The sequence below is a fragment of the Enhydra lutris genome, unplaced genomic scaffold (assembly GCF_002288905.1).
Source record: "Enhydra lutris kenyoni isolate GAN:26980312 unplaced genomic scaffold, ASM228890v2 scaffoldscaffold27, whole genome shotgun sequence".
Lineage (NCBI taxonomy): Eukaryota > Metazoa > Chordata > Mammalia > Carnivora > Mustelidae > Enhydra > Enhydra lutris.
The window spans coordinates 1,904,618-1,931,841 of NW_019154111.1; the positions used below are offsets into that span (position 1 = coordinate 1,904,618).

The following is a 27,224-nucleotide window of genomic DNA, read 5'->3' on the forward strand; positions in this document are numbered from 1 at the left end:
ATGGGGGCTCCTCCACCTAAGACAGAGGGACCCTGGGTCCAACTCCAGAAACTTCTGGCCTCCTGGCTGGTCAGAGAGCCGGACTGGGATCAGCATGTGGACGAGGCCCACATGCTGCAACAGAAGAGGTAGGCTGCCTTAGTCACGCTGCCCCCCACCCCTCCCCAACCTCAGGGTCCTCTGATCCACTCGGGGTCTTCGAGCAACCTGGAATGCAATGCCAGGCACTGGGCTGTGACCCAGCCCACTCGTTACAAACCCCAGCTGCCTCTTTTCGTGGGCAGGACGGGAGGGGACTCAACGTAGATTCCAAGCCAGGGACAAAATGACACCACAGTTCTAACCTGCCCACCTGGTGGTGGACGGGTGCGGGAGACAGAAAAGGACCGGACCAAAAAAGACCGACTGGGGAGGTAGGAAGGTGCAGGCTGATAGAGAACAAGTTATTGGGGGGAGGCATGAGATCCTACAGGTTGGGGAAGACTTGTCCCCTGGAGAAAGAGTGAGGAATTCCCATCAGTATGAATGAAAGTTGACTGTGTGCGAGGGGAGGAGAGCTCTGTTTTGCATTTCATCTGGAGCTGACCAACTGATAAGGGAAACTCAAGCTTATCTACTTTTTATTGAGGAGTCTACCGTGTCCAGGCCATATCCCGAGGACACAGAGATTGAATGAGGCCTGTACCTGCTCCTGGGACGCCTTCAGGTCAGGTGGGGCTGGTACACCTGGGGACAGATCATTTCATGGACAAGTGGCCAGGGCCGGGACCCATCCTGCAGGTGGGCCTCTGCCTCAGAGCATTTGGGGAACTGGTCTCCCATCAGAGAGCTGCCTAGGGGTTCAGTGAGCTGACAGTAGCAGGTCTGTGGTCTGGCTAGGGCTGGCTTCCTGTGCGGGCGGTCTCTCCAGTGTTAGTGGCACAGGACCCCTTGGTTTAATGAGCTGCTGTAGTCAACTCGAAATGCTTCATTTTTGAAATAGGAGTCCTGCATTTTCATTTGGCCCTGGGCCTCACAAATTGTGCAGCTGGCCCTGGTGACAGTCTCCGCCCGCATTTGGGAAAGGCTCTCTGCTTGCTCACCAACCCCCACCCCAGCCCCTGGGAGGGAACTTTGGCCTCCCCACCTCCCTTCAAACTTCTGGGTGAGAGTAGGGCGGTCTTGGAGAGAGAGCTGCGTTCTCCTCTCCTCTGCAGATGGTGGTGGGCTAGAGGCCTGGCTGCTAGGGCTGTGTGTGCTGCCCCCAGAAGAAGAGGTGAACTCTGGAACCCTAGCCCTGGTTGCCCTGAGCTGGGCGGACTCCCACTGGGTGAGATGGGAGGGGGGCTGGCCCGTACTCTGCTGGTCCCTCCTGAGAGCACTTTTCTAACTGACAGACTTGAGCTCTACCTTAAGATAAAAAGCTTCTTCTTTAAGTAAAAATGTTCTTCCTCTGGCTCACAGGGCAATGGGATGTGAGGATCTGGGGGCTTGGGGACATCATGGGAAGCGCTGGTCAGTCTGTTTGTCTGCCTTTCATCTCTCCCTCATGACCCTCACCTGCCTTGTGTTCAGCTTGGGAGCCCACATGCGCTTGCCCAGCAGGATGGGCTTCAGTTTTATCTCTCATTTGGTTCTTCGAGGCAGGGGAGGAACAAAGATTAATTGACAAGAGACACCTTAGGTTGGATATCTCCACACGCTTCTGTTCCCAGAGAAGCCTGAGGCTATGCTCCTCCTCCGTCAGGAATGGGGTAAAACACAGAAGGACTAGACAGTCTGCACTCCTCTCCAGATCTCTCCCTGCCCACCGACAGCAGGGATATGTATGTCAGCGGCCCAGAGGGTTATTTGGAATTTTGGCAGCTTGTAAATTTCCCAAGTCCCAACAATTGGCCCACCTTGGCCTCTCTGCCCCTCTGGTCTCTCAGAGTTCCCCTTGCCCAAGGAGAGCCGGTTCAGCAGGCCTGGGAGCAGGGGTGAAAATATTTACTCAGCCTAGATGGATTCAGACAGTCCAGGCCTGATGGCTTCCTGTCAGTGTCACTAGGGCCACCTGCTCAGCTGCTCAGGCCTTCTGCCCTCCACAGACTTTCCCACCCACCTAAGGCTTAAGTAACACCCCCTCCCTCTACCCCCCCCCCCCGCCCCGGGAAAAGCTGGCAATGATGCAACCACAGGGGGAGCCCGGAGCCAGGCTCATCCCAGTCTGACCCTCAGCTAGACCCCAGCAAATAATTCTTTCCAGCGTGTCACTGCACACCTTATTTGACTCCTGTCCGTTCCACGTAGAAAACATCTCTGATCCTCTCTCTGCTGTTGGCCTCTCTGTGATTCTGCTTCCACCTGACCCATGTTCATCTGCTCCCAGGATCCAAGAGTTTCCTCTGCTCCAGGCAGCCAAGGAAAATGACCTGTGTGTCCTGAAGAAGCTTCTGCTGGACCGAAACTGTGACTTCCGGCAGAGAGGTGGGACGTGGCTTGGGGTGACAGGAGGAGGGCCAGAAGCGCCTGCCCGCCTGACCCCCAGACGCTGAGGAGGTCTGCAGGGGGTGGTGGAGAGTACCTCCAGCTGGAGCCCCTTCCTCCAGAGGCCCCAGCAGTCCCTGACACCCCATCTTACTCTGCCACAGGAGCCCTGGGGGAGACAGCCCTTCATATAGCGGCACTCTATGACAATCTCGAAGCCGCCATGGTGCTGGTAGAGGCTGCCCCGGAGCTGGTCAAGGAGCCCACCTTGTGTGAGCCATTTGTAGGTGAGGAGCTGCATAGTAATTCAAGTTGGAGACAGGACGGGAGGCGCCAATGTCACCTCTTAACCTGGGCCTCTGAAGGAGGGGCAGGGAAGGAGAGACAGAGGGTTTAGGAGGGTTGCTCTTGAGTTGGAAGGAATGTAGAAGTCCTGGTCTTGGCCTTTAGCATCCGTGACTTTCTTCAGCCATTCCTTATTTCCTTTCAACACCTCTCATGTTTCCTGAAGGACAAAACTCTGTTTCTTTTTCTCATAGCAACATTAGAGTGGTCATATGTACACCCTACCCACAATAATCAAGAGGTGAGGACAGTGAGGTAGACAGCCTATGGGACTAATCGCCTGCAGTCCCAGGCCACCATGGTGAGCCAAGGACAGAAATCTATGCCAGGACCTGTCAGAGACCTCCTGTCTGCCAGTGGGATGCTGTGTCCCCGCAGGATCCTGGGGACAGACCCCATGACTGAGTGTTCTCTCTGGCCAGGTCAGACTGCACTGCACATAGCCATCGTGAACCAGAACGTGAACTTGGTGCGAGCCCTGCTTGCCCACGGGGCCAGCGTCTCTGCAAGAGCGACAGGCAAAGCTTTCCGCCGCAGCCCCCGCAACCTCATCTACTTTGGTGGGAGCAGGGCCAGGGCTGGGAGGAAAGGGGCGTGGGGAGATGGGCAAGAGCCAAGGGATGGGGGCTGAGGGGGGATTCAGCCCCGGGAAAGCTGGAAGGGGTCAGGCTTAGAGGGCTTAAGGCCAGAGCCAGTTCTCCCCATGGCACTTGCTCCATCCCTGCCTCTGGTTCTGCTGACAAGTGTCACCAAGCCCAGAGCTCAGATGTGGGGGGAAGAAGGCAGTCGCTCAGGGACACTGCCCATCCCATCGGGCACTCATGCCACGGAGCCCTCTGTGTCCACAGGGGAGCACCCTTTGTCTTTTGCTGCCTGCGTGGGCAGTGAGGAGATCGTGCGGCTGCTCATTGAGCATGGAGCTGACATCCGGGCCCAGGACTCCCTGGGTAAGAGCTGGGGCGAGGAGGGGAGCTGGGATGCTGGGGGCTGTGAGGGCAGGGACCTGGACAGCCCCCAGGCCTGTCTCGGGGTGAGCAGGGGAATAGCAGGGCCTTCGGTGCAATGGCCATGCGACACCTGTGTCCCCCGCAGGAAACACCGTGTTGCACATCCTCATCCTCCAGCCCAACAAGACCTTTGCCTGCCAAATGTACAACCTGCTGCTGTCCTACGATGGGCGCAGGGACCACCTGCAGTCCCTGGACCTCGTGCCCAATCACCAGGGCCTCACCCCCTTCAAGCTGGCCGGCGTGGAGGGCAACACTGTGGTGAGGGACGCTCCCCGGGCCCTGTGGCCTCTTTCTAAAGACCCTTCCTCCCAAGCCCCCCACAGGGCGCTGTCTCTTACTCCCAACTCCGTGGCTAAATGCTCGGCCCCAGGTTTCCCTGATCCGGAGCTTGGAGAAGGGCACTCTAGAATATCTGCTCTGGTGACCCCAAGTGCAGTTCTCTTGGCCTGTCCTCTTCTTTGCGATCTTGAGAGGGTTGGTGGGAAAGAGGGAGAAGCAGAAACCAAAGGAGGTTCACGCAGCAGAGGCGTGGAGCTCGCGGACTGCCCGTTAGTGCCCAGGAGCCCACCGCAGCCCTCTGGGAGGTGTGGTTCCCGTGGCCGCTCCTCACGCTGACCCTCTGACTCACCGCTGTGTCCCCCCAGATGTTCCAGCACCTGATGCAGAAGCGGAAGCACATCCAGTGGACGTACGGGCCGCTGACCTCCACTCTCTATGACCTCACGGAGATCGACTCCTGGGGGGAGGATGTGTCCTTTCTCGAGCTCGTGGTTTCCTCCAAGAAGCGAGAGGTATGGATGCCACCATGGACCTGGGGCTGTCAAATACCCAAGCAAAGCCTGTCCGTTTCCTTAGATCCTGAGCTCCAGATACTTCCCTGCCTTTTAATAGTTGAGCATGAGAACAGAACCATGGGGCCTTCCAGTCTAACTGCATTTTCCCTCTGCCCATCTCCAGCCCCTCTGCTTATGTTTGTCATACTATTGTTTTAATTGAGGACCTCTCCAAATGGAAGTCACTTCCTATCATTCATTCTACATTGAGCACCTTCTGAGTCCCAGCTGCTGTAGAAGGAACTGAGACTACAGAAATAAATCTCAGTTCCTGTCAGTCTGCTACTCAAATTCCGGTCACTGTCCTTAGTAACTGCAGTGGGTACCACTTATGCCATTAGAGGGGTCTGGATTATGCACAGTGGCAGCAAAATGGATGTCAAGTTACTTGTCCTGGATGGGCCACAGAAGATGTCACAGAGGAAGGGCTTGAGCTGAGTCTTCAACGGGGAGTTTCAAATCACCAGAAAGGTGAAGAATAAGAAAGCTTTCCAGGGAGGGGGAAACAGCAGTACTATTCAGATAGGACTGAATTGAGTTAATAGGTGGGAAAGGAAAATTTGTCGAAGACTCTCGTAGAGAGGAGAAGATGCTTCAAGCCCTCAGGAACCTCCAAAATGGTGACAAGATATAATTTCTGTTGTTTATCTGTGATATGACAATCCTAAGAACCCCTCTAGGACTGTAAATCTTGGATAGTTGTTAGTAGTGACAGATAGAAGAAAACCTGAAAGGCCTATTTGTGTGATTTTGCTTGCAGAATATTCCTGGAAACAAACTTCAAGCAGGATTTTTTAGGAATTGAACCCCAATCTCTTAGTGGTGCCTGGGTGGCTCAGTCGGTTAAGCATCTGGCTTTGGCTCAAGTCATGATCCCAGGGTCCTGAGATCGAGCCCCGCATTGGGCTCTCTACTCAGCAGGGAGTCTGTTTCTCCATCTGCCTCTGCCTGCCACTCCTCTACTTATGCTCTCTCTCTCTCTCTCTCTCTCTCTCTCTCGCTATGTCAAATAAATAAGTAAGTAAGAAAATAAATTAAAAAAATAACCCCAATCCCTCTGCATGAACAATGCCAACAGAAATCCCAGGTCCCCAGTTTCAGCGAGTTCTGTGTTCTCCAAGTTTTATTCTTGCCTTGATCAACTACTTTGCCCTTCCCTCAAAATTCCGAGCCCCGTTTACATCCCTCCCAGCTCTCTCCTTTAGCTCCACCAGAAGACCAGAGTCCCACATTATGGCAAAAACAGGCTCTCTGGCTGGAGCTGCTTCCTTCCTGCCCTGAGCTGCCAAACTCATCAGAAAATAACCCACTTCCTCTTCTTCCCTCTAGGTTCAGTGGAAAAGAATTCTTTTTGCTAATGGTTAATTCCTCCAGCTCTGCTTTGAATTAGACTTTTCTTTCTTTCTCAGATGCCTTATCCCTTCTGTCCCTCTCTCTCATTTGTGCTTAACCTCTTACCATGTACTTACATCAGAGTCCCAGCCCACCCTGGGGGCTTAGATTATTGCCACATCCAACCCCTGTGCCTTTATTGCACCTCTCTGGTCCACAACACTTCCAGAGCAAATGTGACTGCTTCCTTGCTTGTGCCCCCAACGCTCCCCATTGCATTCAGAAAGATCATTCAAACTCCTGACTATGACATTCACAATGTGCAATGGTCTGTCTCTTATCTGTGTCACCCCTTATAACTCCTGCCTGCCACTCCCTATGGGTCCTCTCATGTCCCCAGACACCCCCGGCTTTCATTTGCAGATGACTCTCTCACCTCCCTGCCTTGGTAACTGCTGCTACTTCATGGAAGGATCTTCTCAAGCTCCCCCTTCTTCATTCCACTAAGTACTACTCATCCCTCAAAATTCACTGGTGCTCGAATGCCTTGTTTTACTTCTATGATAGTTCCCCTGCAGCACTCACATGAGGCTCAGCATAAAGTGGAAATTTTCTAGTTGTCTGAAAATGAAATGGCTGGCTAACTGAATGAAAGATGATAGCGCAGTTAGAGCCTGGCCCTCTGGGACCCGGTGGGAAATCCTGCCTGCCTCACTGGGCTGGCCACCCCCATCTGTACTCTGCTTCCATGCCAGGCTCGTCAGATCCTGGAGCAGACCCCGGTGAAGCAGCTGGTGAGCTTCAAGTGGAAGAAATATGGGCGGCGGTACTTCTACACTCTGGGTGCCTTGTACACCCTGTATATGATCTGCTTCACCACCTGCTGCATCTACCGCCCCCTCAAGTTCCGCATGGGCAACCGCACAGACCCCCGGGATAATACCGTCCTCCAACAGAAACTACTGCAGGTGATGCCTCTTCGAAGGGGATGGAAGGGAGTGGTAGCAGGGGATGCTGGTGCTGGAGAGCAGAGGGGAACCTGGGAAAGGCACTATGCACTGGGCTCCAGCAGCTGCAGGCTCCTGATCTCCCAGACACAAATTAGGCATGAGATAGGAGACCAAAAAGGTGACCCAATAAGCAAAAGCGCACTTGTCCAAGGAGCCATAGTTTTTCTCACTAACCCTGAAAGAACACTTGGTATTACAAACACCATACACTTGTCAACTTCTTATAATTTGCAAAGTCTGTTGTTCTAAAGGAGGAAAACTGTGCTCCAGGTACATTTCTGAGTCAATTTCTGGTGTGCGAGGGCAACACAGACATCCCCCCTAGCCTACGTTCTCTTCTGTATGCTGTCAATATAAGGTTGTTGACAATAATGTGTTCTCTGTCTGACCACCTGCCTGATCTGCTGAAGGAGGGTGCCTGGATTAAGTAGCAGGTTGCAGTAAATAATTTTTGAGGTTCCATTGACACCTGTGGGCTTACCATTCTGTAGTGTCCTTCAGAGACCCAGGGAGGTGAGGATGGCTCAGTAGAGGTCTAGAGGAGCTCTGAGAGTTGGCTGTTGAAGGGAGCAAACTCTCCTTCATGGGAAACAGAATGAGTAGATTCTAGTGAGTGCTCCCAAGCATATGTAGTCAGCAAGTATGGCTGCATTGCATTGGTTTCCTGTTCATGGGTAACCAAAATTGTTGTCCTGCTGACCTGAAATAGCCAAAAATGTGTGCACATATATGGGCAGGAAGCAAAAGACAGAGGAAGAAAGAATTTTTCCGGGTAAGTAAGAGCTAGGTGACTGGAGGTTTATGTTGTATGCAGCCTGGGCCAGCCACAGGTATGACGCAGCCTAAGCTAGGAAGAGGGATCATTTGGGTCAGAAGGAGAACATAAGCCATTTGCTCAGTCAACGAGAAAAACTCTGAGTCAGGTTAGTAGGAGGCACAGAGAAGCAGCAGACTAAAGCCTCACCGAACCCCAGAGTAGGGCAAGACACTCCATCTCTCTTGCTTCTTAACCACTTCTCAGTATATATTCATTGTGCTCATGGATCCAGAGCCAGTCTCTGACCGAGTCGACTGTGCTCCCTGGAGAGGACTATCCTGAGTGTGGTGGGGCTGCCTTGTTAGAGTGGGCACCCATGAGCTGGGGAGGTTGTGTCCCATGCATCTCAAAGTGGGCATGAGGGTTGGCCCCAACATGGAACCCACAGAGGGGGAAATAAGGATTTTGAGGACATGGCCCAGTGGGGTAGGCAAGGGACTAGAAATGGGGAAAACGTATACACATGAATGAGTTGAGGGCAGATGGGCTTTCCCAACATTCTAGACCCTATTTATCAGATGTCTTGTTTTCCCGGTCCTCCTTAGTTCCAGGCTTACGTGGGGATTTTTCTGGATTTAGAATGTAGATAGCATTCTGGCCTAAGAGTTATGTGATGCTGAACAATTGATTACTTGGAGTCTTCTCTATGTGCCCCCTTTCTCTTTGGCACAGGACTAATCTCTTCCTTTGATCCAGATGGTCTCTAGTTAGAAGATCCCTCCCCCCTTACCACAGGACTAAGTGGAGCATAATTATAGCTGAGAACACCTCCCACTCCCTCTTTTTTTCTTTCCTCTTCTTTCCTCCCCACTCTTATCATCTTTACCCTTTTGTCTTCCACCTAGATAATAGATTCTTTAGGCCAAATAGAAGACTCTTAACTTTGAAATGTTCCTTTCTTGGTGGGAGAGAGGGGCTCAGAGATTAAGAATGCTTCTGTAAGGGGTTCAGGTAGCGAAGACCAACAATGGAAGGTCCCTATTGTTTCATGTTCCTCCTTGATGGGTTTCTGGTTTATCTGTGTCCTCTTACTCATTAGTAAGCCCATCTGGATAATATCAGGGACTCCTAAATTTATCACCATGGTCTGAAAGATCCTGCTTTCTCAATGTACCAGGCTTGTTAATAATAGGAAGTTCTCTCTCTCCCTCCCTCCAGCCTTCCCTCTCTCTCTTTCTTTTCTTTTTTTTTTTTTTTGCTTTCCATTACTTAAGAGTCTTAGAAAAATGAAAATGCACCAATAATGTCTTGATTTGATTAATGTAATTGTTGACATGTTGGTTAGTCCATGGAGCTTTATCTTAGACAAATGAATACATTACTATCCAATTATACAATAAATCTGTGCACGCAAGGCTCTCAGTCACTGACGGATTTCCCCTGTGGATCTCATGGGATCCACGAGAGCAGCCCAGCATCACCTTCTCAGGACAGTTAAACTGAGAGGAAAAACTCATCTGTCTGTATGTGGTGGTGCAAATGACACAGAAGCAGACAGAAATGAGGATGGAGTGAATGTCTCTGTCCAGTTTTCGAGATATCTTTGGGGGTTACTGCACTCTAAGATGCCTCATTGTTCAGCTATAAAAGTTGTGCATTTCCAGAGTTTCCCAAGAACTCAATTAATTGAGTTAATTTCCTACCTCCATTCAATGTCTACTTGGTTTAGGCAGAACGACATACACTGTAATGCTAGTTCTCTTGGGTTTCCAGACGAGCAGAAGGCGCCAAGTATAGGAGTCGAGCGGCTTGGGTTTTAATCCTAACTCTGAAGTAGTTGTTCGACCTTGCATAGATCCTACCTCTTACTAGATCAGTGGATTTTAACCAAGATGGGAAGATGGTAACAATATTGGTTTCTAATAAATCAGAATATGTGAAGATGAGGCCCCCCGTCAATGGTATTTTTAAGAACTCTTTGAGTGATCCTAATATTCACCTGGGGTTGAGAACTACTTACTGGCTTCTGTTTCTGAGACCTATTCATCTACAACTTTCCAGTCTTAAGTCAATCCCTCTGATCTTTTAGTTTCCTGATGTGTTCTTCAGCAAGAGGGCATTGCTCTCTCATTGAAGTTCCTCTTTGTCTCCTGAAGACTTCTTCGATCTCTCTCCTGCCCTTTTCCCAAAAGCATTTCACTAATTTGTTCATTAAGTAAATAATCATGGAGAGCCTGTAGAGCCTGGACATTGTTGTAGGCATTAGGAATTTATCACGGTCTGAGCAAAACACACATGATCTCTGCCCTTCTGGAGTCTACAGACTGGTTGATGTTAAGTGAATGAATAGAAATTTCATCACGACCTGTGATTGTTACAATTCACATTATGGTTTCGTACGACAAGAAAAAAGACAGGATATTATGAGAGTTAGGTAAGCCAAGAGCTGCACACCCGTTAAAGGTGCAGAGTTAGTCCTAGGCAGTAAGCATGCACCCAAAAAAACCCTGCCTTAGGAAGAACGTTGCCAACATCTGAGAACCAAAAGAAGAGCTAGAGCACAGGAGCTGGGCGGGGCGGGAGCTGCCAGATGAGGTTGTCCAGGCAGACCCTGCTCAAATCATGAAGGACCTTGCAGGCCATCTTGAAGATTTTACTTTCTATGCCAAAGGTAATGGGAAGCTCAGAAGGATTTTAAATAGGGGAGGGACTTAACAAGACCTTTGATTTAGAAAAGCGTCTCTGTTTGTAAGGTGGAGAGCAGATTTGAGGACACCAGGGTGGATGTGGGGAGACCAGTTAAGAGGCTGTTATGGTTCAGCAAGCAAGAGATAATGGTGGGTTGGCCTAGGGATGTGCTGGGGGCGGGGTTTGGCAATGCTATGGCACAATGAATTAGATCAGCAGAGAAGTGAGCGGACTGTGACGGGAATGACTCATAGGTTTCCATTCATTTAAATGAATGACATCCTGCCATTTGCAAGGACATGGATGGAACTAGAGAGTATAATGCTAAGTGAGATAAGTCAGTTAGAGAGACAAATACCATAGGATTTCACTTACATGTGGAATTTAAGAAACAAAACAAACAAAGGAAAGAAAAGAGACAACAACAACAACAAACAAAACCCCACTCTTAACAATGGAAAACAAACACGATTATCAGAGAGGATGGGTGAAATACATGAGAGGGATACAGAGTACACTTACTTATCTCAGTGGACCCTGAGTGATGTATGGAATTGTCGAATCACTGTATTGTACTCCTGAAACTAACTTAATGCTGTATATTAACTATAGTTATTTTTTAATTTTTAAAATTAAAATTTTAAAAAGGAATAGAAAGAACACTGTGCTAAGAATAACTACGAAAGCAGCAAACAAACTGAATAATTCAGGAATCATTTATTAAATATTTGCTTTGGGCAAAAAAAAAAAAAAAAAAGTTGTCCTCCCACTGTCATGGTCAGTGGGATTGATTTGTCTACACATCATTATTCCTCACAAGCTCTGAACAACCCAAAACACCGCAGCTATTTGAAAACCCAACTGATAGCCAGCTCTGCACAACATGGTTCAGGAATCCTAAGCACCTTATTGGGGACAAGCACAGCAAATTAAAGAGGAAAAGAGATGAACAGAAATAGGGAGGCTGGTAGGTAAAAATAACATGTGCTAAGTGCTTGCTTTGTGCACTTGACACGCATTTACCAGTGCTTGTGGGAGCTGATTAAAATGCAGATTCTGACAATAAAGCTCCAGTGGAACCCGAGATCTCCAACTAGCTACAGGGGATGCTGATGTTTTGATTCCGTGGGCCGCATTTTGGATGACAAAGCCTTATATCATTTAATCCACATAGATAACCTAATTACTAAGGAAAAGTATCACCATTTTAAAGACGATAAATCTGAGGTCAGGAGAGGTTAAGTACTTTGGCAAAGACACTCAGCTGGTAAGGGCAGCCCTGGGACCAGGATTTTGATCTGCTTCACTTAAGAACTTTGCCTTTAACCACTGAGCTAGGCCATTTGTCTCTCCGGAGAGATGTGCTGGGTCCCAGTCTTCTTTCTCTGTGGTCCCATTGTGTGAGAAACTCATGTCTCCAGGCTTTGAGGGCCCCCTGGGGCCTGCCACATGCTCCACTTTGTCTAGCTATACCTCATCTCTCACTGTCTGGATGGGGGACACCAAGGGTTAGGGGCAGCTCTGGTTAGGAACCCCTGCACACTCTAGAGGATCAGAGTAGCCCCTCATTACGACCCAGCAGGACTTTTTCTGGGAACTTCCTTTGCAAGTTGGGGTCTTGGGGAGGAAAAGAAGGTCTAGGACTGGAGATTGAGCATTATTTCTGCTGTCTTCCCACTTCCTCTGGGTTGCTCACGCTCTCTGCCCTTCTCCGCATGGTGCAGGTGACTCTGACTCTGCTATGCCCACCCACTCTGGGCATTTCCTTCAAGGCAGTGAGCTCAGCCAGCTGGTAAATGAGAGCAAGGTCATTAGGCTCACTTCCATGAAGTAAGAATGATCAGCCTCCTCGGGGGATTTGGTTGTTGACAACTGAAATTCCAAGCATATGATGATGTAAAGAATTCCAGTCATTAATGAGAGACATTTATTTTTAGAGGAGTGGAGTAGAGTATTTTCTCAGTGCATTATTAGCCAGGCCCTCTTAGGTGACCTTGAGCTACAAATCTCAAAATCCTGGAAAAGCCTAATTCTTTGTGACCTTCTCCCCATTTGCTTCCGGATGGGTTTCCCCAGTCCCTCTTCCTGATTCCATCTTTATCTCCCTTCTGCAACTCTCAGATCATGCTCATCTGCACCTGCCTGCTTACTCCATCCTCTCCCTCCTTCCTTCTTTCCAACGAATAGAGCATCCTCTACATGGTGCGCTGTGCGTTGTGGCTGAAAAGGAGTGCGATGCTCCTGCTCTTAGGGAGCTCTGAGATTACAGGTGAGGCATGGAGTACCCTGATAATTATAGTGTGCTGGGTAAGGTCTGTAAGCAGAGTGATGCCAGGTGCCTAGGGGAGAACCCCTGAGCTGGGGTGGAGCAGCGGGAGAGGAGCCCTAGGAGGAGTGCTATCACCTGACTTTTAAGGCTTAAGGTGAGCCAGGAACTATGATGAAGGAGGGCATTTTAAGAAGAGGGCAGAGTCCACAAAAAGGCCTGGATTAACACCCAAGAACCCCAATAGTTCAGTGTGGCTAGAGCATCACACAGAACATGGGGACACAGAGGAGGAACCAGACCAGCAAGGGTTCTGTACATCACGATGTATGGTAGTACAGATCTTATTTTTTTCTAAATTCACACCTCCCAGTGGCACTTCTAATTAAAAGAATATAGGCACATGATTTAAAAATCAGAGGGCAGGCATAATGAAGAGCATGGGGGCCGGCCCCTCCTGACATATGTCTTATTCCATGAAGGCAACCAGGTTTTACCTCTTTAAGCTTTTCATTCCTGTTGTTATCGCCACCCTGCTGAACAATATGCTTCTGTCTTTATTCATTAATTCAATTTAGACATTATCAATGGGATTTCTGCTATGATAAAGACCTTAGAGCACCCTCCATTCACATCTTCCCTCCATTTCTTTTTTAAAAGAATTTATTTATTTATTTATTTATTTATCTCTCTATCTATCTGAGAGAGAGATTGAGAGAGAGAAAGAGAGAGAGCATACAAGCAAGGGGAGAGGCAGAGGGAAAGAGAATCTCCCGCAGACTCCCTACTCAGCGCAGAGCCCAACGTCGGGCTGGAGCCCACACCAAGAGTTAATGCTTCACTGACTGAGTGACCCCAGCACCCCTCTCCCTTTCACTTCTATTCTGAAGACTTAAGGCAACAAGGAAATGTAGTGAACAGGGATGCCATGTCATGACATTTGCATTTTAGAAAGACCAGTCCAGAAGCATGGTGGGAGTGGGCCAAATGAGAGAAATGGCTTCATGGTAAACCAGATGACAGATGCCATGGGTTTGCATTAAGGGAGAAGTGCTGTGAATTGAGGGAAAGGGTAGTGTTTGAGAGAGAACTGGGAGACTGAATGAACAGGGCCTCAAGAATGAGTGTGTCTTCTATTTTACTTTGTCAAACATGACCTGATCTTCATAAAATGGTTTTCATTTTATGAAGACCACAAATCCCGAAAGCTGTGGATCAGCTTCTCAATATAGACCGAAAATCTTTTTTTAAAAAATTAACACATAATGTATTATTTGTTTCCAGGGTACAGGTCTGTGAATCATCATTCTTACACAATTCACAACACTCACCATAGCACATACCCTCCCCAATGTCCATCACCCAGCCATCTTATCTCTCCCGCCGCCCTCCCCTCCAGGAACCCTCAGCTTGTTTCCTGAGATTAAGAGTCTCTTTTGGCTTGTCTCCCTTCCTGGTCCCATCTTGTTTCAATTTTCCCTCCCTTCCCTCCATGAACCCCTGCCCTGCCTCTGAAATTCCTTATATCAGAGAGATCATATGATAATTGTCTTTTTCTGATTGACTTATTTCGCTTAACATAATACCCTCTAGTTCCATCCATGGTGTTGCAAATGGCAAGATTTCAACTTTTTTTATGGCTGCATAATATTCCATTGTGTGTGTGTGTGTGTATCACATCTTCTTTATCCATTCATCTGTTGATGGACATCTAGGTTCTTTCCATAGTTTGGCTATTGTGGACATTGCTGCTGTGAACATTCGGGTGCATGTGCCCCTTTGGATCACTACATTTGTATCTCTTTTTTTTTTAAGATTTTATTTATTTATTTGTTAGAGAGAGAGAGAGATCACAAGCAGACAGAGCGGCAGGGAGAGGCAGAAAGAGAAGCAGGTTCCCCGCTGAGCAGAGAGCCCGATGCGGGACTTGATCCCAGGACCCTGGGATCATGACCTAAGCCGAAGGCAGCGGCTTACCCTGAGCCACCCAGGTGCCCCACTACATTTGTATCTTCACGGTAAATACCCAGTAGTGTGAATTGCTGGGTCCTAGGGTAGCCCTATTTTCAACTTTTTGAGGAACCTCCACACTGTTTTCCAGAGTGGCTGCACCAGCTTGCTTTCCCACCGAAAATGTAGGAGGGTTCCCCTTTCTCTGCATCCTTGCCAACATCTGTCATTTCATGACTGATTAATTTTAGCCATTCTGACTGGTGTGAGGTGGCATCTCACTGTGGTTTTGATTTGTATTTCCCTGATGCCGAGTGATGTGGAGCACTTTTTCATGTTAGACAGAAAATTTTGAATTCAATCTCCAGAGAATAAAATTCTCGGAAATTCAAAGGAAAGCTCATTGCCAGCTTGAGTTTAGGGCTTAACTAATGGAGTCGGTTAATGAAGGGAGAATTCTTATTATCAGTTCAATAGACATCAATAAATCATTCATCAAAATTCAGTGCTCCTGTCCATTTTTTAAACATGAAAATCTCAACTTCGAAAAGTTACCTATTCCAAATTGAGAGTCGACCTTATACATATAAGTGTGAAACACTAGAATTCCCCCTTAAAACCGAAAGAAAAGCAAAGTGTTCTAAAAGCCCAATGGTTCCATTATTTTTTCATCTTTATTGAGGTATAACTAACTAAGAAAATTGCGTGATACCTAAGGTATACATTGCAGTAACTTGGAGTACGTGTACAATGTGAAAGGGTTCCCACCATCTAGTTCATTAACACACTCATCACCTCACATATTTATTTTCTTTGTTAGTTTTTGATGAGAGCAATTAAATTCTACTCTCTTAGAAAATTTGTTTAAAGATTTATTTATTTATTTTAGAGAGAGAGAGAGTGCAAGCGGAAGGGCAGAGGGAGAGAGAGAACCTCATGCAAACTCCCTACTGAAGGCAGAGCCCCATGCAGGGCTTGATCTCATGACCCTGAGCCAAAACCAAAAGTCAGACTCTAAACTGTCTGAGCCACCCAGGCGCAATTTCAGTTGTATAATACAGTGTAGTAATCAACCGTAGTCATGTTGTATGATAGGTTCTTAAGTCTTATTCATCTTATAGCTTTAAAAGTGTATACCTTTTTACCAACTTCTCCCTATTTCTTCCACTCCACAGTCCCTGCCAACCACTTTTCTATTCTCTGTTTCTAGGATTTTGACTTTTTTTTTTTGGTTCCACATATAAGTGATACCACGTGGAGTTTTTGTTTTTCTGTGTTGGGCTTATTTTACTTAAGATAATGCCCTTAAGATCCATCTATGTTGTCACAAATGGCAGCATTTCCTTCTTTTCTTGTGGCTGAATAATATTTTATTGTGTATATGTATACCATGTTTTTTTTATCCATTCATCCATTGATGGTCACTTAGGTTGTTTCCATATCGGCTATTATGAATACTGCTACAATGAATATTGGAGTGCAGATATCTCTTCAAGATCCTGTTTTTATTTTTTCTGGGTGTACGCCTAGAAGTGGAATTTCTGGATCATATAGCGGTTATGTTTTTAATTTTGTGAGGAACCTCCATACTGTTTTCCATGGTGGCTGTACCAATTTGCATTCCTACAGTGCGTAAGAGTTCCCTTTCTCTACATCTTCACCAAATTGTTATCTCCTGGTTTTTTTTTTTTTTTTGATGATATTCTATCAGGTGTGAGGTGATAATATCATTTTGGTTTTGATTAGCATTTCCCTGGTCATTGGTGATGTCGAGCAACTTTATATGTCTTTGGAAAAATATTTATTAAGTTCCTCTAATCAGTTTTTAATTAGATTGTTTGTTATTTTGTGCTATTGAGTTGTATGAATTGCCATTATTTTTATTGCGATTTTCACACATATATATTACTTTTTACTTTCTAGAGAGAGCAATTAAAGACAAAACCCCTATGTGAAGGTCTTGTGTGGTGACCTTGGACAGCAGTGAGGAAGGGGGCCCACAGGAGACTGTGGCACTGTCTGGCCTGGTTTAGGGGAGAGGACTTTGGAGAGGTGTGGAGGCAGCTACTTTAGGGCAGTCAGATCCCAGGTGGAGCTGTGACAAAGCTTGGGACACCTGTTACTCACTGGTGAACTTGTGCAGAACTCCTACTTGGTTTGTTTTTGTTTTATTTGAGAGAGAGAGAATGAAGGGTTGGGGTGGGGGACAGAGGGAGAGGGAAAGAGAGAATCTCAAACAGATTCCCTGCTGAGCACAGAAGCCCCATAGTGGGGCTTGATCTCCCCATCCTGAGATCAGGACCTGAGCTAAAACCTAAAGTTTGTCTCTTAACCATGTAATTCAGGCACCCCAGAACTCCTACTTGTAAAGGAATCTGTTAAACAAGCAGAGGTGTGGAGGTGAGGGGAAGCCCCAGAAGAAGAGTGTGGTGACCAAAACTGTCCCGAACTGTCTCCATGGGTTGGGAGTTTCACCTTTTCATCTCCTGAGGGACTAGCCGATGCCCATCTCCCACTGTCCTCTAGGGGCACTGTGATTCCCTCCAAAACGCGCAGAGCCAACTTGTGCAGTTCCTTTACTTAGTTGAGCCAAGAAAGAAAGGTTGGTGGCAGTTTTCCAGACATATTTAACCAAGATACAAACTAGTAAAAAGAATTCAAAATTTTTGTACAGACACATATTTGGCACAAATGCCATTATTTTATTTCTATAGTTAATGTACTTATTATTTATCCTACTCACTACCTGACCTCAAAAGGAGTTGGAATGTTTTACAACTAAAGAGAGATGCTATAGGAACATTAAAATAAAGAAAAAGAACAAGGTTCATGAATTGAATATCAGGACAGAGGTGGGGGAATTCAGTTAGACCTGAGTATAAAAAACAAAAACAAAAGAGAACAGAACAAACAAGCACCCTCAGAGCCTTCTTGGAAGCAAGGCAAAAGGGAAATTGTCCATTAGATGATAACATAAAATTGACCAGTTTGGGGGTGCCTGGGTGGCTCAGTGGGTTAAGCCGCTGCCTTCGGCTCAGGTCATGATCTCGGGGTCCTGGGATCGAGTCCCACATTGGGCTCTCTGCTCGGCAGGAAGCCTGCTTCCCTCTCTCTCTGCCTGCCTCTCCGTCTACTTGTGATCTCTCTCTGTCAAATAAATAAATAACATCTTTAAAAAAAAAATTGACCAGTTTGTCAAGAGAATATCAATTCTTTAAACAACAACAACAAAGTCACCAAAGTCTAGCCACAGGTGGTTAGATCACATTGTTTAACAGGAACATAGACACCAGCTCTTTTTCTGATCTCTCTTGGTCCCTTGGATTTACCTGAAACATTTCCACCCTCTGCTGGTAAGTCTGGTCCTACTCTTCCATGAAGGCTATATTCTTGGCTGCTTTGGAGCTGTCACTTTCTGAGCAACCATGGGGCTCCTGGTGGTACCTTCTTTATATCATTGATCACCTCCTACCACATAGCATCTCTTCTTATTTCAAAGCTGTGCCTCTCGCTGGACCAGTGAATACATTCTCCAAGCACCCTGCTGAGGGATGCTTAGAGGTTCCAGTTTATCAGCAGAGCAGAGATGATTAGCATTCCTTATGCCTAATGAGGGATCACATCCTTCCTAGCTTAGATCATCAACTTTCCTACTGGAGCCAGGGACTCTCAACTCTTTTCTTGGGGCACCACTCAGAGAGGTGACCTTAGAGAAGGGAGTTCCTCGAAGTGTAAAGCATACCTGAATGTGTTGAAGTTATTTGTACAATTTCATGAGGGGGATTACATATATATGAACACATTTTTCTGGTAAAAGTGTCCACAGTCTTAATGATACTCTCCAATGGACTCATAACTCCAAAAAAAGTTAAGGATCATCATTGTAGAATTCTGTCACTGTATATGTGCAATGTTGTAAGACTTTCACTGTGAAATCACTTGCACATAAGGAGGATGGTCTTCTTTTGCCTTGACCTTAGGGCTATATCTTCTATACCCACTGCTCAGGATAAGGCTAGGATAAAGGATAGGGATAAGGATAAAACTTAACTAAAGTTAAGTTTTCGACCCTTCCAAAACTAAAACCCATTCAGTATCTCTAACCCTTTTTTCTGACATTTTTTTCTGTTGCCAAATCATAATGAAACTACAATTAATACATCTATGGTGCTTTCTGGTTTATAAACTACATCCAGATACATCACCTAATATGATCTCCACAATAATACTGGAAGGTGAAGCATTCAAGTTTCCATTTTACAGATGAGAAACCTCAGACACCGAGAGATTTGGTGGCTTATTCAAGGTTTTGCTAAAATTTGTTGGTTCTGGGTCCATTCTGGAATCTGAGTTCTGTGATATGTTTACAGCCTAGTCAATCTTCCAAGGACCACAATGAGATTGGAAAAGCTGGACTTTCAGCATAGTTGAAACCATCCCAAACCACTAATACTTCTTCCTGTTGGTTTAGCTTTCTCGACTTAATGCTCTGAAATGTGATCTCAGCCCCTTGGTACACACATCATAAATTACTGCTCACCATATATATTATAGTGATTCACTAGGGGATAGCTCCCGTTATTAGCATGTACAACACATATTAAACCTTGGATACATAGACTAATGCCCTGATCACAGAGTTAGCCACGATAACAAATATAATAGTGGGGGTTGGGAGGTGTGATGGTGGTAATGGGAGCTTTTCTTTATCCGAGACAGACTTCAGTTGCTTTAGACCACTTGCCCAAAAAAGATTTGACTCTTAATCCATCAAAAAGTGCTTACCCTGATCTACTCCCACAGGAGGCCTATGTGACTCAGCAGGATAAAATCCGTCTGGTGGGGGAGTTGGTGACCATCATGGGGGCTGTGATCATCTTGCTCCTAGAGGTGAGGTACCATCAAGGTCCAAGCTGAGGCCATCCATCTGGGGTCCCAGATTGAGCAGCAGTCCACATTGTCCTTTTGTTTTACTGGCCTCTTCCTAGATCCCAGACATCTTTAGGGTTGGTGCTTCTCGATATTTTGGACAGACTATCCTCGGGGGACCATTCCATGTCATCATGTAAGTGTCCCTTCCTTTCGGTCTCCTGCCTTCCCTTGCCAGAATTGTTCCAGGTCTCCCACTTACTCTCTGGGACCTAGAGCTCAGTTGACCCTCACCTTCAGGGATTTCTCTCCAGCGAGCTCGTATGTGTATTTTGGATATAAGGACTAAGCCTGTGGGGGTACTACCCCAAGTTTTCATCATGCTAGAGGGGACCAAGAATTTTTCCTCTCTCACTCATTGTTCTCTGCCCCCCGCCCCCAGCATTATCTATGCCTGCATGGTGCTGGTGACCATGGTGATGCGGCTCTCCAACATGAATGGAGAGATGGTGCCCATGTCCATTGCCCTGGTGCTGGGCTGGTGCAGTGTTATGTACTTCGCTCGAGGATTCCAGATGCTTGGTCCCTTCAGCATCATGATCCAGAAGGTCAGTGCTTTCCCCAAAGCTTCCTCTGGCTTCAGCCATAGGACATTTCTAGACAGAGGGAGGAAGTCAGAGCAAACAGGAAAGCAAAATGCTGCTCTGAGTGAATCTGGTGGAGCTAGGGGGCCTTAAGTCTAGCAGGATGGCTGCAGAGAGACAGGTGGAGAAGGGCCACTCCACCTTCCCTTCCCTTCCGTTTCCTGTAGATGATTTTTGGAGACCTCATGCGTTTCTGCTGGCTAATGGCTGTGGTTATTCTGGGATTTGCCTCAGGTAAGAGCACTCTCCCCTCTTCTACTAGGTCATGGAGTCCAGTTCTTCAGAAAGTTGGCTCACTCTTGCTCAGTTCTCATTTGTACTCTGTTTTGATCATCCCCCCAACCCCGGTAGAAACTGACTAAAAAAGTACACTCATATCCATAGGATCAGGGTCACTCAGGTTGGCTTAGAAGGGAAACCATGTGCTCTGACCAATAACATTCATGTTGACTAACTGCTCTGCAAGATCTTTAAAGAAGAGATAGAAGAAAAGCTTTGGAGAGAAAGGGCCATTAAGCAGGAAAGACTGGCCAGTTGCAGATCTCAGAAAACTATGTGGGCAAACAGAGACAGTGCAATATTCAACTCCTCTATGTTTATACTTCAGAAGAAGAAAGAAAGAATTCAGTAACACAAAACATACTTTTTTTCTTCCTATGTGTGAAAAGGAGAAGAGGAAGAAGAGAGAAAAAGAAAGAATTCAAGGAGGAGGTGCCAAAAGAGATTCTAGAAAGTTTGAGAATGAGGGAGGAAAACAGAAGAAAAATAGTTGTAAAGAGAGTTTAAAGAAAGAATGAGCTAGGTCTCAGTCTCAGCCCAAGCCACTGGTGGGGGCAGAGGGGGAGCATCAGGGTAGAGAGAGGAGCATAGTCAGAAAATAACAGCCAGTGTCTGTTGGGTGAGGGAGGTGAGGGAGGGTGAGCGTGGTGAACAAGTAGGAGAAAGTTCTTAGGGAAAGGTGCTAAGAGGATGGAAGAGCAGTAAGATTGGCAACTCAAATCCAGTCTCTAACATCTACAACTAAACATCTATGAGACAAGAGGATGTCCTAGGCAGTATTTGAAGACATCCCCCCCCCCAATTCTAAAAGACCATGGCTTTTAGTACAAAGGGCACTATTCTTATCCTAAGAATTCCCATTTAACAGGGATTTCCACCAAATAGTAGACTAAAAAAATACCCCAAGATCTGAGCTAGGAATGGGTAAAACTGTGGTAGTCTGCCTATTTGGAGTACTCCTTCTGTATTCCTTCTCCCTCACTCTCCACCCCATCTGCACACTTCATAAATTACTGTTCACAACATGTGTGTGTAGTTACATAGTATGCATATGTTGCATATAGTATATGGTATCATGACTTGGTGACTACAGAACGAGGCCATGATGATGGAGAAGCTTTCTGTAGATGTCCTATACCCAGAATCTCCTAAACCATCTCTTCTCAGTTGTTGTACTTGCTTTTTGATGCTTTGTCATAGACCCTATTTCCATTCTTGAGATCCTTTAGTTTATATTTCAGTTCCCCATACAGACAGGAATCTTTTAAAGGTTCTAATACCGTAGTACAGGATGTGCAGTATTATCCAGCAGGCTACACACTGAGCAGGGAAACCTTCTCCATGAGGGTCCAAGATCACCCAGGGAATCTACATGATGACATGGAATGGTCCCCTGAGGATAGTCTGTCCAAAATATCGATGGGTGGTTATTTAAAGGTCACTGAGATTTTTTTTTATAGGTGCTTTTCTTTTAGTCATTTCATATGTCAATTCTTTGAAATTGTTGGAGATTCCAGGCATTCTTGTAACCAATCATCTTTTAAATATTCTATTTTCTAAGATATGAAAAGCAGTTAGGTGACTTATTTTGTGTGTATGTAGTAAGTCACCTAACTGCTTCTCACTACATAGATGTGTATATTTATAATACACGCACATACTTTATATACACATTTTGCTAAATGACTGAGTATTACCATTGTCCAGAGTGATGAACTTGGTTATCTGACATCTCAGGGTTTGCCAGATCCACATGTAGAATATGACTTACATGTATACAGTCACATATGTACACTTATGGGCTTATCTGTGTGTCTGCAAGTGTGTAAGTATGTGGAGATATGACTAGGCCCATACTTATTGTGATAACTCCCTGTTTCCCCACCTCCATGCCCACTTCCTGGGCGGAGCAGCGTTCTATGTCATTTTCCAGACAGAGGACCCAGCCAATCTGGGGCAATTCTATGACTATCCCATGGCACTGTTCAGCACCTTTGAGCTTTTCCTCACCGTCATTGATGGGCCTGCCAACTACGAAGTGAACTTGCCCTTCATGTTTGGCATTGTCTACTTTGCCTTCACCATCATCGCCACACTGCTTATGCTCAACCTATTCATCGCCATGATGGGTGACACACACTGGCGGGTGGCCCATGAGCGGGACGAGCTCTGGAGGGCCCAGGTGAGTTTATTAGTGTTAGTCTTACTAGGGGAAGAGTACGGAGAGAAAAATCAAAGTGGGATATGCTATGATAGATGACTCTTAGGAGAGTCACAGAATAGTCCAGTGGGGTTATCACCGCCACAAAGATATATTTGGTAGAGGAAGAGACAAAAGGAGGGTAAAATAGTATGATAGGAGTGGTTCAATACCCGAGAGCTGAAGTATTGGTCATAGGGGGAAAGTAGGTCTAATAGTCAACCTTGGGGCTAGTAAGAACTAGAAAATGTCTTATTCTTATATATTCTAGTTTTTAATTTTTAAGTTTAGTTATTTTTTAAAGTTCTTTTTTTTTTTTTATTTTTTAAGCAATCTCTATACCCAACTTGGGGCTTAAACTCACAACCCTGAGATTAAGAGTTGCATCTTATGCTTTACTGATTGAGCCAGCCAGATGCTCCTATATATTCTAATTTTTAATTTGGACCTTATCTTCTATTTTTCTCCCTGTTTCTCTATGATTTTTTCTTTATATCATTGAGAATAATACAATTTTAGAGTTGGAAATATCTTTAGTGGTCCTCTGGTTGAGCTCCTAGCCAGAGATAAATTATTCATTGGTAAAAAGGTCATTTAATATATTCTTTACTGCTGATTAGGATCTTATTATCACATGGTTTTGGATAACCATTGGGAGGAGGAGAGGTCTAGTCTTATTTCAAAAGTCTTTGTTACTAGAAATGTTTATGTTGCATTGAGCTTAAACCTATCTTTCTACAGTTCCATTCTTTGGGCCCAGCCTTTTCTTCTCATACAACACAGAACATATTTTCTGTATGAACACCATTCAGACATTTGAATAAAACCATCATTTATCCCCTCAGACTTTCCATTCATTTAATAATAATTACTTAGAGCCTGTTATATGTTGAGAAATATCTAGGAGCTGGGGACACCAGCTGAACACAGATGTCATCTGTGTCTTCATGGAGCCTACAGTCTGGTTCCGAAGATGGCCATTAAACGATGGACTTCCTGGAAGCCTGTACAATTACAGTAGTAAAAGTGTCAAAGAGAAGTAGAAGATACTAAGAACAGGATGCAACAGAGCAGTCTGATGGGAAAGTTAGGAAATGCTTTCCTGATGGAGTAGCATTTAAGACGAGCCCCTAAACCTGGGTAAGAATTAGCCAGTTAAGAATATGAGAGAAAGAGATGAAGGTTAGGGGTTGTATCATTCAGGACTCTTGGCTACAGGGACAGAAAACCAAACTCAAATAGACTTGAAAAAAAAAAAAAGGCATTGGGGGGAGGCTGTATTGGTCCTCATAACTGGAAAGTTTAAAGTACTAAACCAGCTCTAGGCGTATCTGGCCAGAGCTGTATCTCCATTTCCCACATGACATTAGTTTCTATGTTCTGCTCTCCTATCCAGACTCTGCTAAGTCACTCTCTCCCATCATGTTGGTGAGATGTCTTCTAGAAGCTCTAAACTCCCAAAGGAATGAGTAGATGTTCTGCACTGCACAATTCCAAGGGCCCCTTTCCTGTAGTAATCTGTGTGCTTCCTGATGCTGTACAATATGTAACCCCTTAGAGAGCATCTTTCCCATGAGAATCCAGTGTAAGCTCCATCTCACTGCAACTTAGTTCCATCCGGTCTAAGTTCCATAAGCACATCCCTGAATTTGAGGTTAAGGCCAAGGACTGGTGAGTGGTGATGGTGGTGCTGGAGTTTAGGGGAGAATAGACTAATTAGCCAGGCCTGTGTGTAGTCCAGTCTACCCTAACTGATGGACAAAGTGGTAAAGGGGCAATGCTCTAAGAGAAAGGGGTTCTGTTACCAGAACAAGGGGCTGACTTATGGCACCACAGGACACATAAATGTCCTTTTCAAGATAAAGAAGAAGAGTGCTATAGGGAAAGGGAACAAATGATTAAAATTCCTGAGGTTGTAGGAAACTTGGTGCGACTAAGAAAATCAAGTGGAAGAACATGACATGGGGAATTGGGCTACTTTAATGATTGCTGGTGCCTTCAACTAACCAAAATCATGGTCCTTTCAAAACTAGAGTGGTCCTGATAGGATTGGAGGAATGCAGTATAAAAAGGGGTCATGCCTTTCCTTGCTTTGGACACTATAAATGGAACCTCAAATTGAGCCAGGTGTTTTAGCAAATATACAATTTGCCTTTATCAAGATCATGATCAACTAGAACTCTTGTATCTTTGTTATGCAACTTAATTAGTAAAGCCCCTTTGCCATTTTCCTGTAGTTATACAGATCCTTTGTCTTAAACATAAATGTGTAGGACCTTATATTTGGTTCTATTAAATTTCACATTTTTGATTTTTGACCAGCATTCCAGTCTGATGAGATCATTTTTATATTGCTTCTGTCACCTCACATATTATATATCCCTCCCAGTTTTGTGTCACAGGCATATTTGATAAGCTTGTCTTCTATGTTTCATCTAAGTAATTAATGAGGGCTGGTCAAAGGACAGAATATGTGATATGCCACTGGAATTTTCCCTGACAAGTTTACAGTCATTAACCCACTCTTTTTCTTTGTAGGATACGGGTATATAATTTGCTGTAAATTCTCTGAACATTAGCAGCATTGTTTCATCTCTACCATCATAGAGATTCTATTTAATCATTTCATTTAAATCAAGATAGCTAGTCTATGGCTTTCCTATGAAAAAGCAAATGAAATTAGTTTGGAGTGGCTCATTTTCTATGAATGTGAATAGTAATATAAGGGTCATGGTTTTATTAAAAATGCCCATAAAATATTTTCTCTCTCCTTTTATGATGGATGATGAGCATGATGCCTGGCACAGGCTAGGGCATGGCTAAATGACTGTCATCTCTCCAATCTCTGGTATTCTCATCTGACAGGTTCTTCTTTGGTACCTATGTCAGTGGCTTCCAGTGTCCCCTGAAACATCATGACTCTTTCTGAGTTTCCTCTACCTCTTACTCCTCCCAGGTGGTGGCTACCACAGTGATGCTGGAGAGGAAGCTGCCTCGGTTCCTGTGGCCTCGCTCTGGGATCTGCGGGTACCAGTATGGGCTGGGAGACCGCTGGTTCCTGCGGTGAGTGACAGTGTATATATGTAAAGTGCCAACAAGTGTGAGGCCGTGGGAATAGGGTGACCAGTTCCACATTTATCACACATCTTTTCATTACTGAGATCCCAAATTGGACCAAAAGGAGATGTCATCACTCTATAAAGTGAGACTGCATTAGCCTGTTTAGGGGAAGTGGGTGGAGCTGATGAGGAGGGTGACAAGACCGCTAATAGCTGATGCCAGGTTGTGAGTACATCAGGGCAGTAATGTGTGTGTGGCTGTGTATGTGTCCATGCTCAGATGTGGGCATGGGCTACCCAACTCATTCTATTTTGTTCCTACCTGACCCCCATTTCTAGTATATTCTTGCCTTGAAGCTAACCTTCTCCATATTCGACCTTCAGCTCCTGACCATGGTTCTTCCCATGCTCTCCTTTTTCTCTTTCATGTTCCCTACTAAACACACACACACACACACACACACACACACACACACACACACACATGTCCCACTACTTTCCAAATCCTGACTGCTTACCTCTTTGGTCTCTATCCCACTTTACCCTCCATTCTACTGTACTTCCATTCATTTGATCCTGGGACTCTGGTCCTTTCCTTCCCCGTCCTCTTGGTCCTGTTTCCTCTGTGCATTCTTTCTACCTCTCTTTCTCATCATAGTCCTTTTCTCTTCACCTCAACTGAGTCCCTTCCCTTTGCCCTCCTCAGAGTTGAGAACCACCACGATCAAAATCCTTTGCGAGTACTTCGCTACGTGGAAGCTTTCAAGGGCTCAGACAAAGAGGATGGACAAGAGCAGCTTACTGAGAAACAACCCTCTGTTTCGGCGACTGAAAGTGGGACCCTAGCCAGAGCCTCTCTGGCACCACCCACCCCCTCCCTGTCCCGGACCACATCTCACAGCAGCAGCCACCGGGGCTGGGAGATCCTTCGTCGCAACACCCTGGGACATGTGAATCTTGGGCTGGACCTTGGTGAGGGGGATGGAGAGGACAATATCTATCATTTATGATGAGGATCCTTATTACTGTTGGCCTGACAAACGGGTGGGCCTAGTTGGGGACAGTGCCTAATTTTCATGCCTGTTAATCATGGGGAGGAGGTGAACAGAATAATTCTTAAAGTCCATATCTCACCCTTCACATCAGCATTTCTGGAGATAGGCAATGGGCATCTGTTGCCCCACATACCTCCTGGGTTCTTAGAAGTTCCATATCTTGAGAAAAAAGGTATCTCTTCAAGCAAAGTTGGATTTGGCCGTCAAAGATATGAGGTAGGGATGCTAGACTAACATGTGGATCATCTTTCTTTCTGCCTCATGCAGGGCCTAGAACGTAGTAAGCTGTGAAGCCTGCCTGATTCCACAAGCTTACCATAGGAAGAGCCAGGCTTGGCACTGAGGTTGTGGCCCCTCCCTTTTTCTTATATCCCTTTAGGACTTTCTCCTTACCTAGCAACCAAACCCCAACTAGAAAATTGCAAGGCGAAATGTCCTTTATTCTTGTCTTATTTTTAATAATGTTATTGTGGGAAGAT

General features: G+C 45.8%; 1 protein-coding gene across 1 annotated transcript; it reads left to right on the top strand.

Moving 5' to 3' along the window:
- On the top strand, nt 1-26,700 carry LOC111152063 (transient receptor potential cation channel subfamily V member 5). Its single transcript, XM_022510347.1, has 15 exons — nt 1-128; nt 2,351-2,448; nt 2,613-2,735; nt 3,216-3,353; nt 3,642-3,740; nt 3,886-4,061; nt 4,448-4,594; nt 6,724-6,936; nt 19,443-19,529; nt 19,628-19,704; nt 19,951-20,116; nt 20,320-20,386; nt 22,345-22,613; nt 25,588-25,694; nt 26,397-26,700. Exons 1-15 carry the CDS (start codon nt 1-3, stop codon nt 26,698-26,700), a joined length of 2,199 nt encoding a protein of 732 aa, XP_022366055.1.
- Nucleotides 26,701-27,224: the final 524 nt, after the last annotated feature.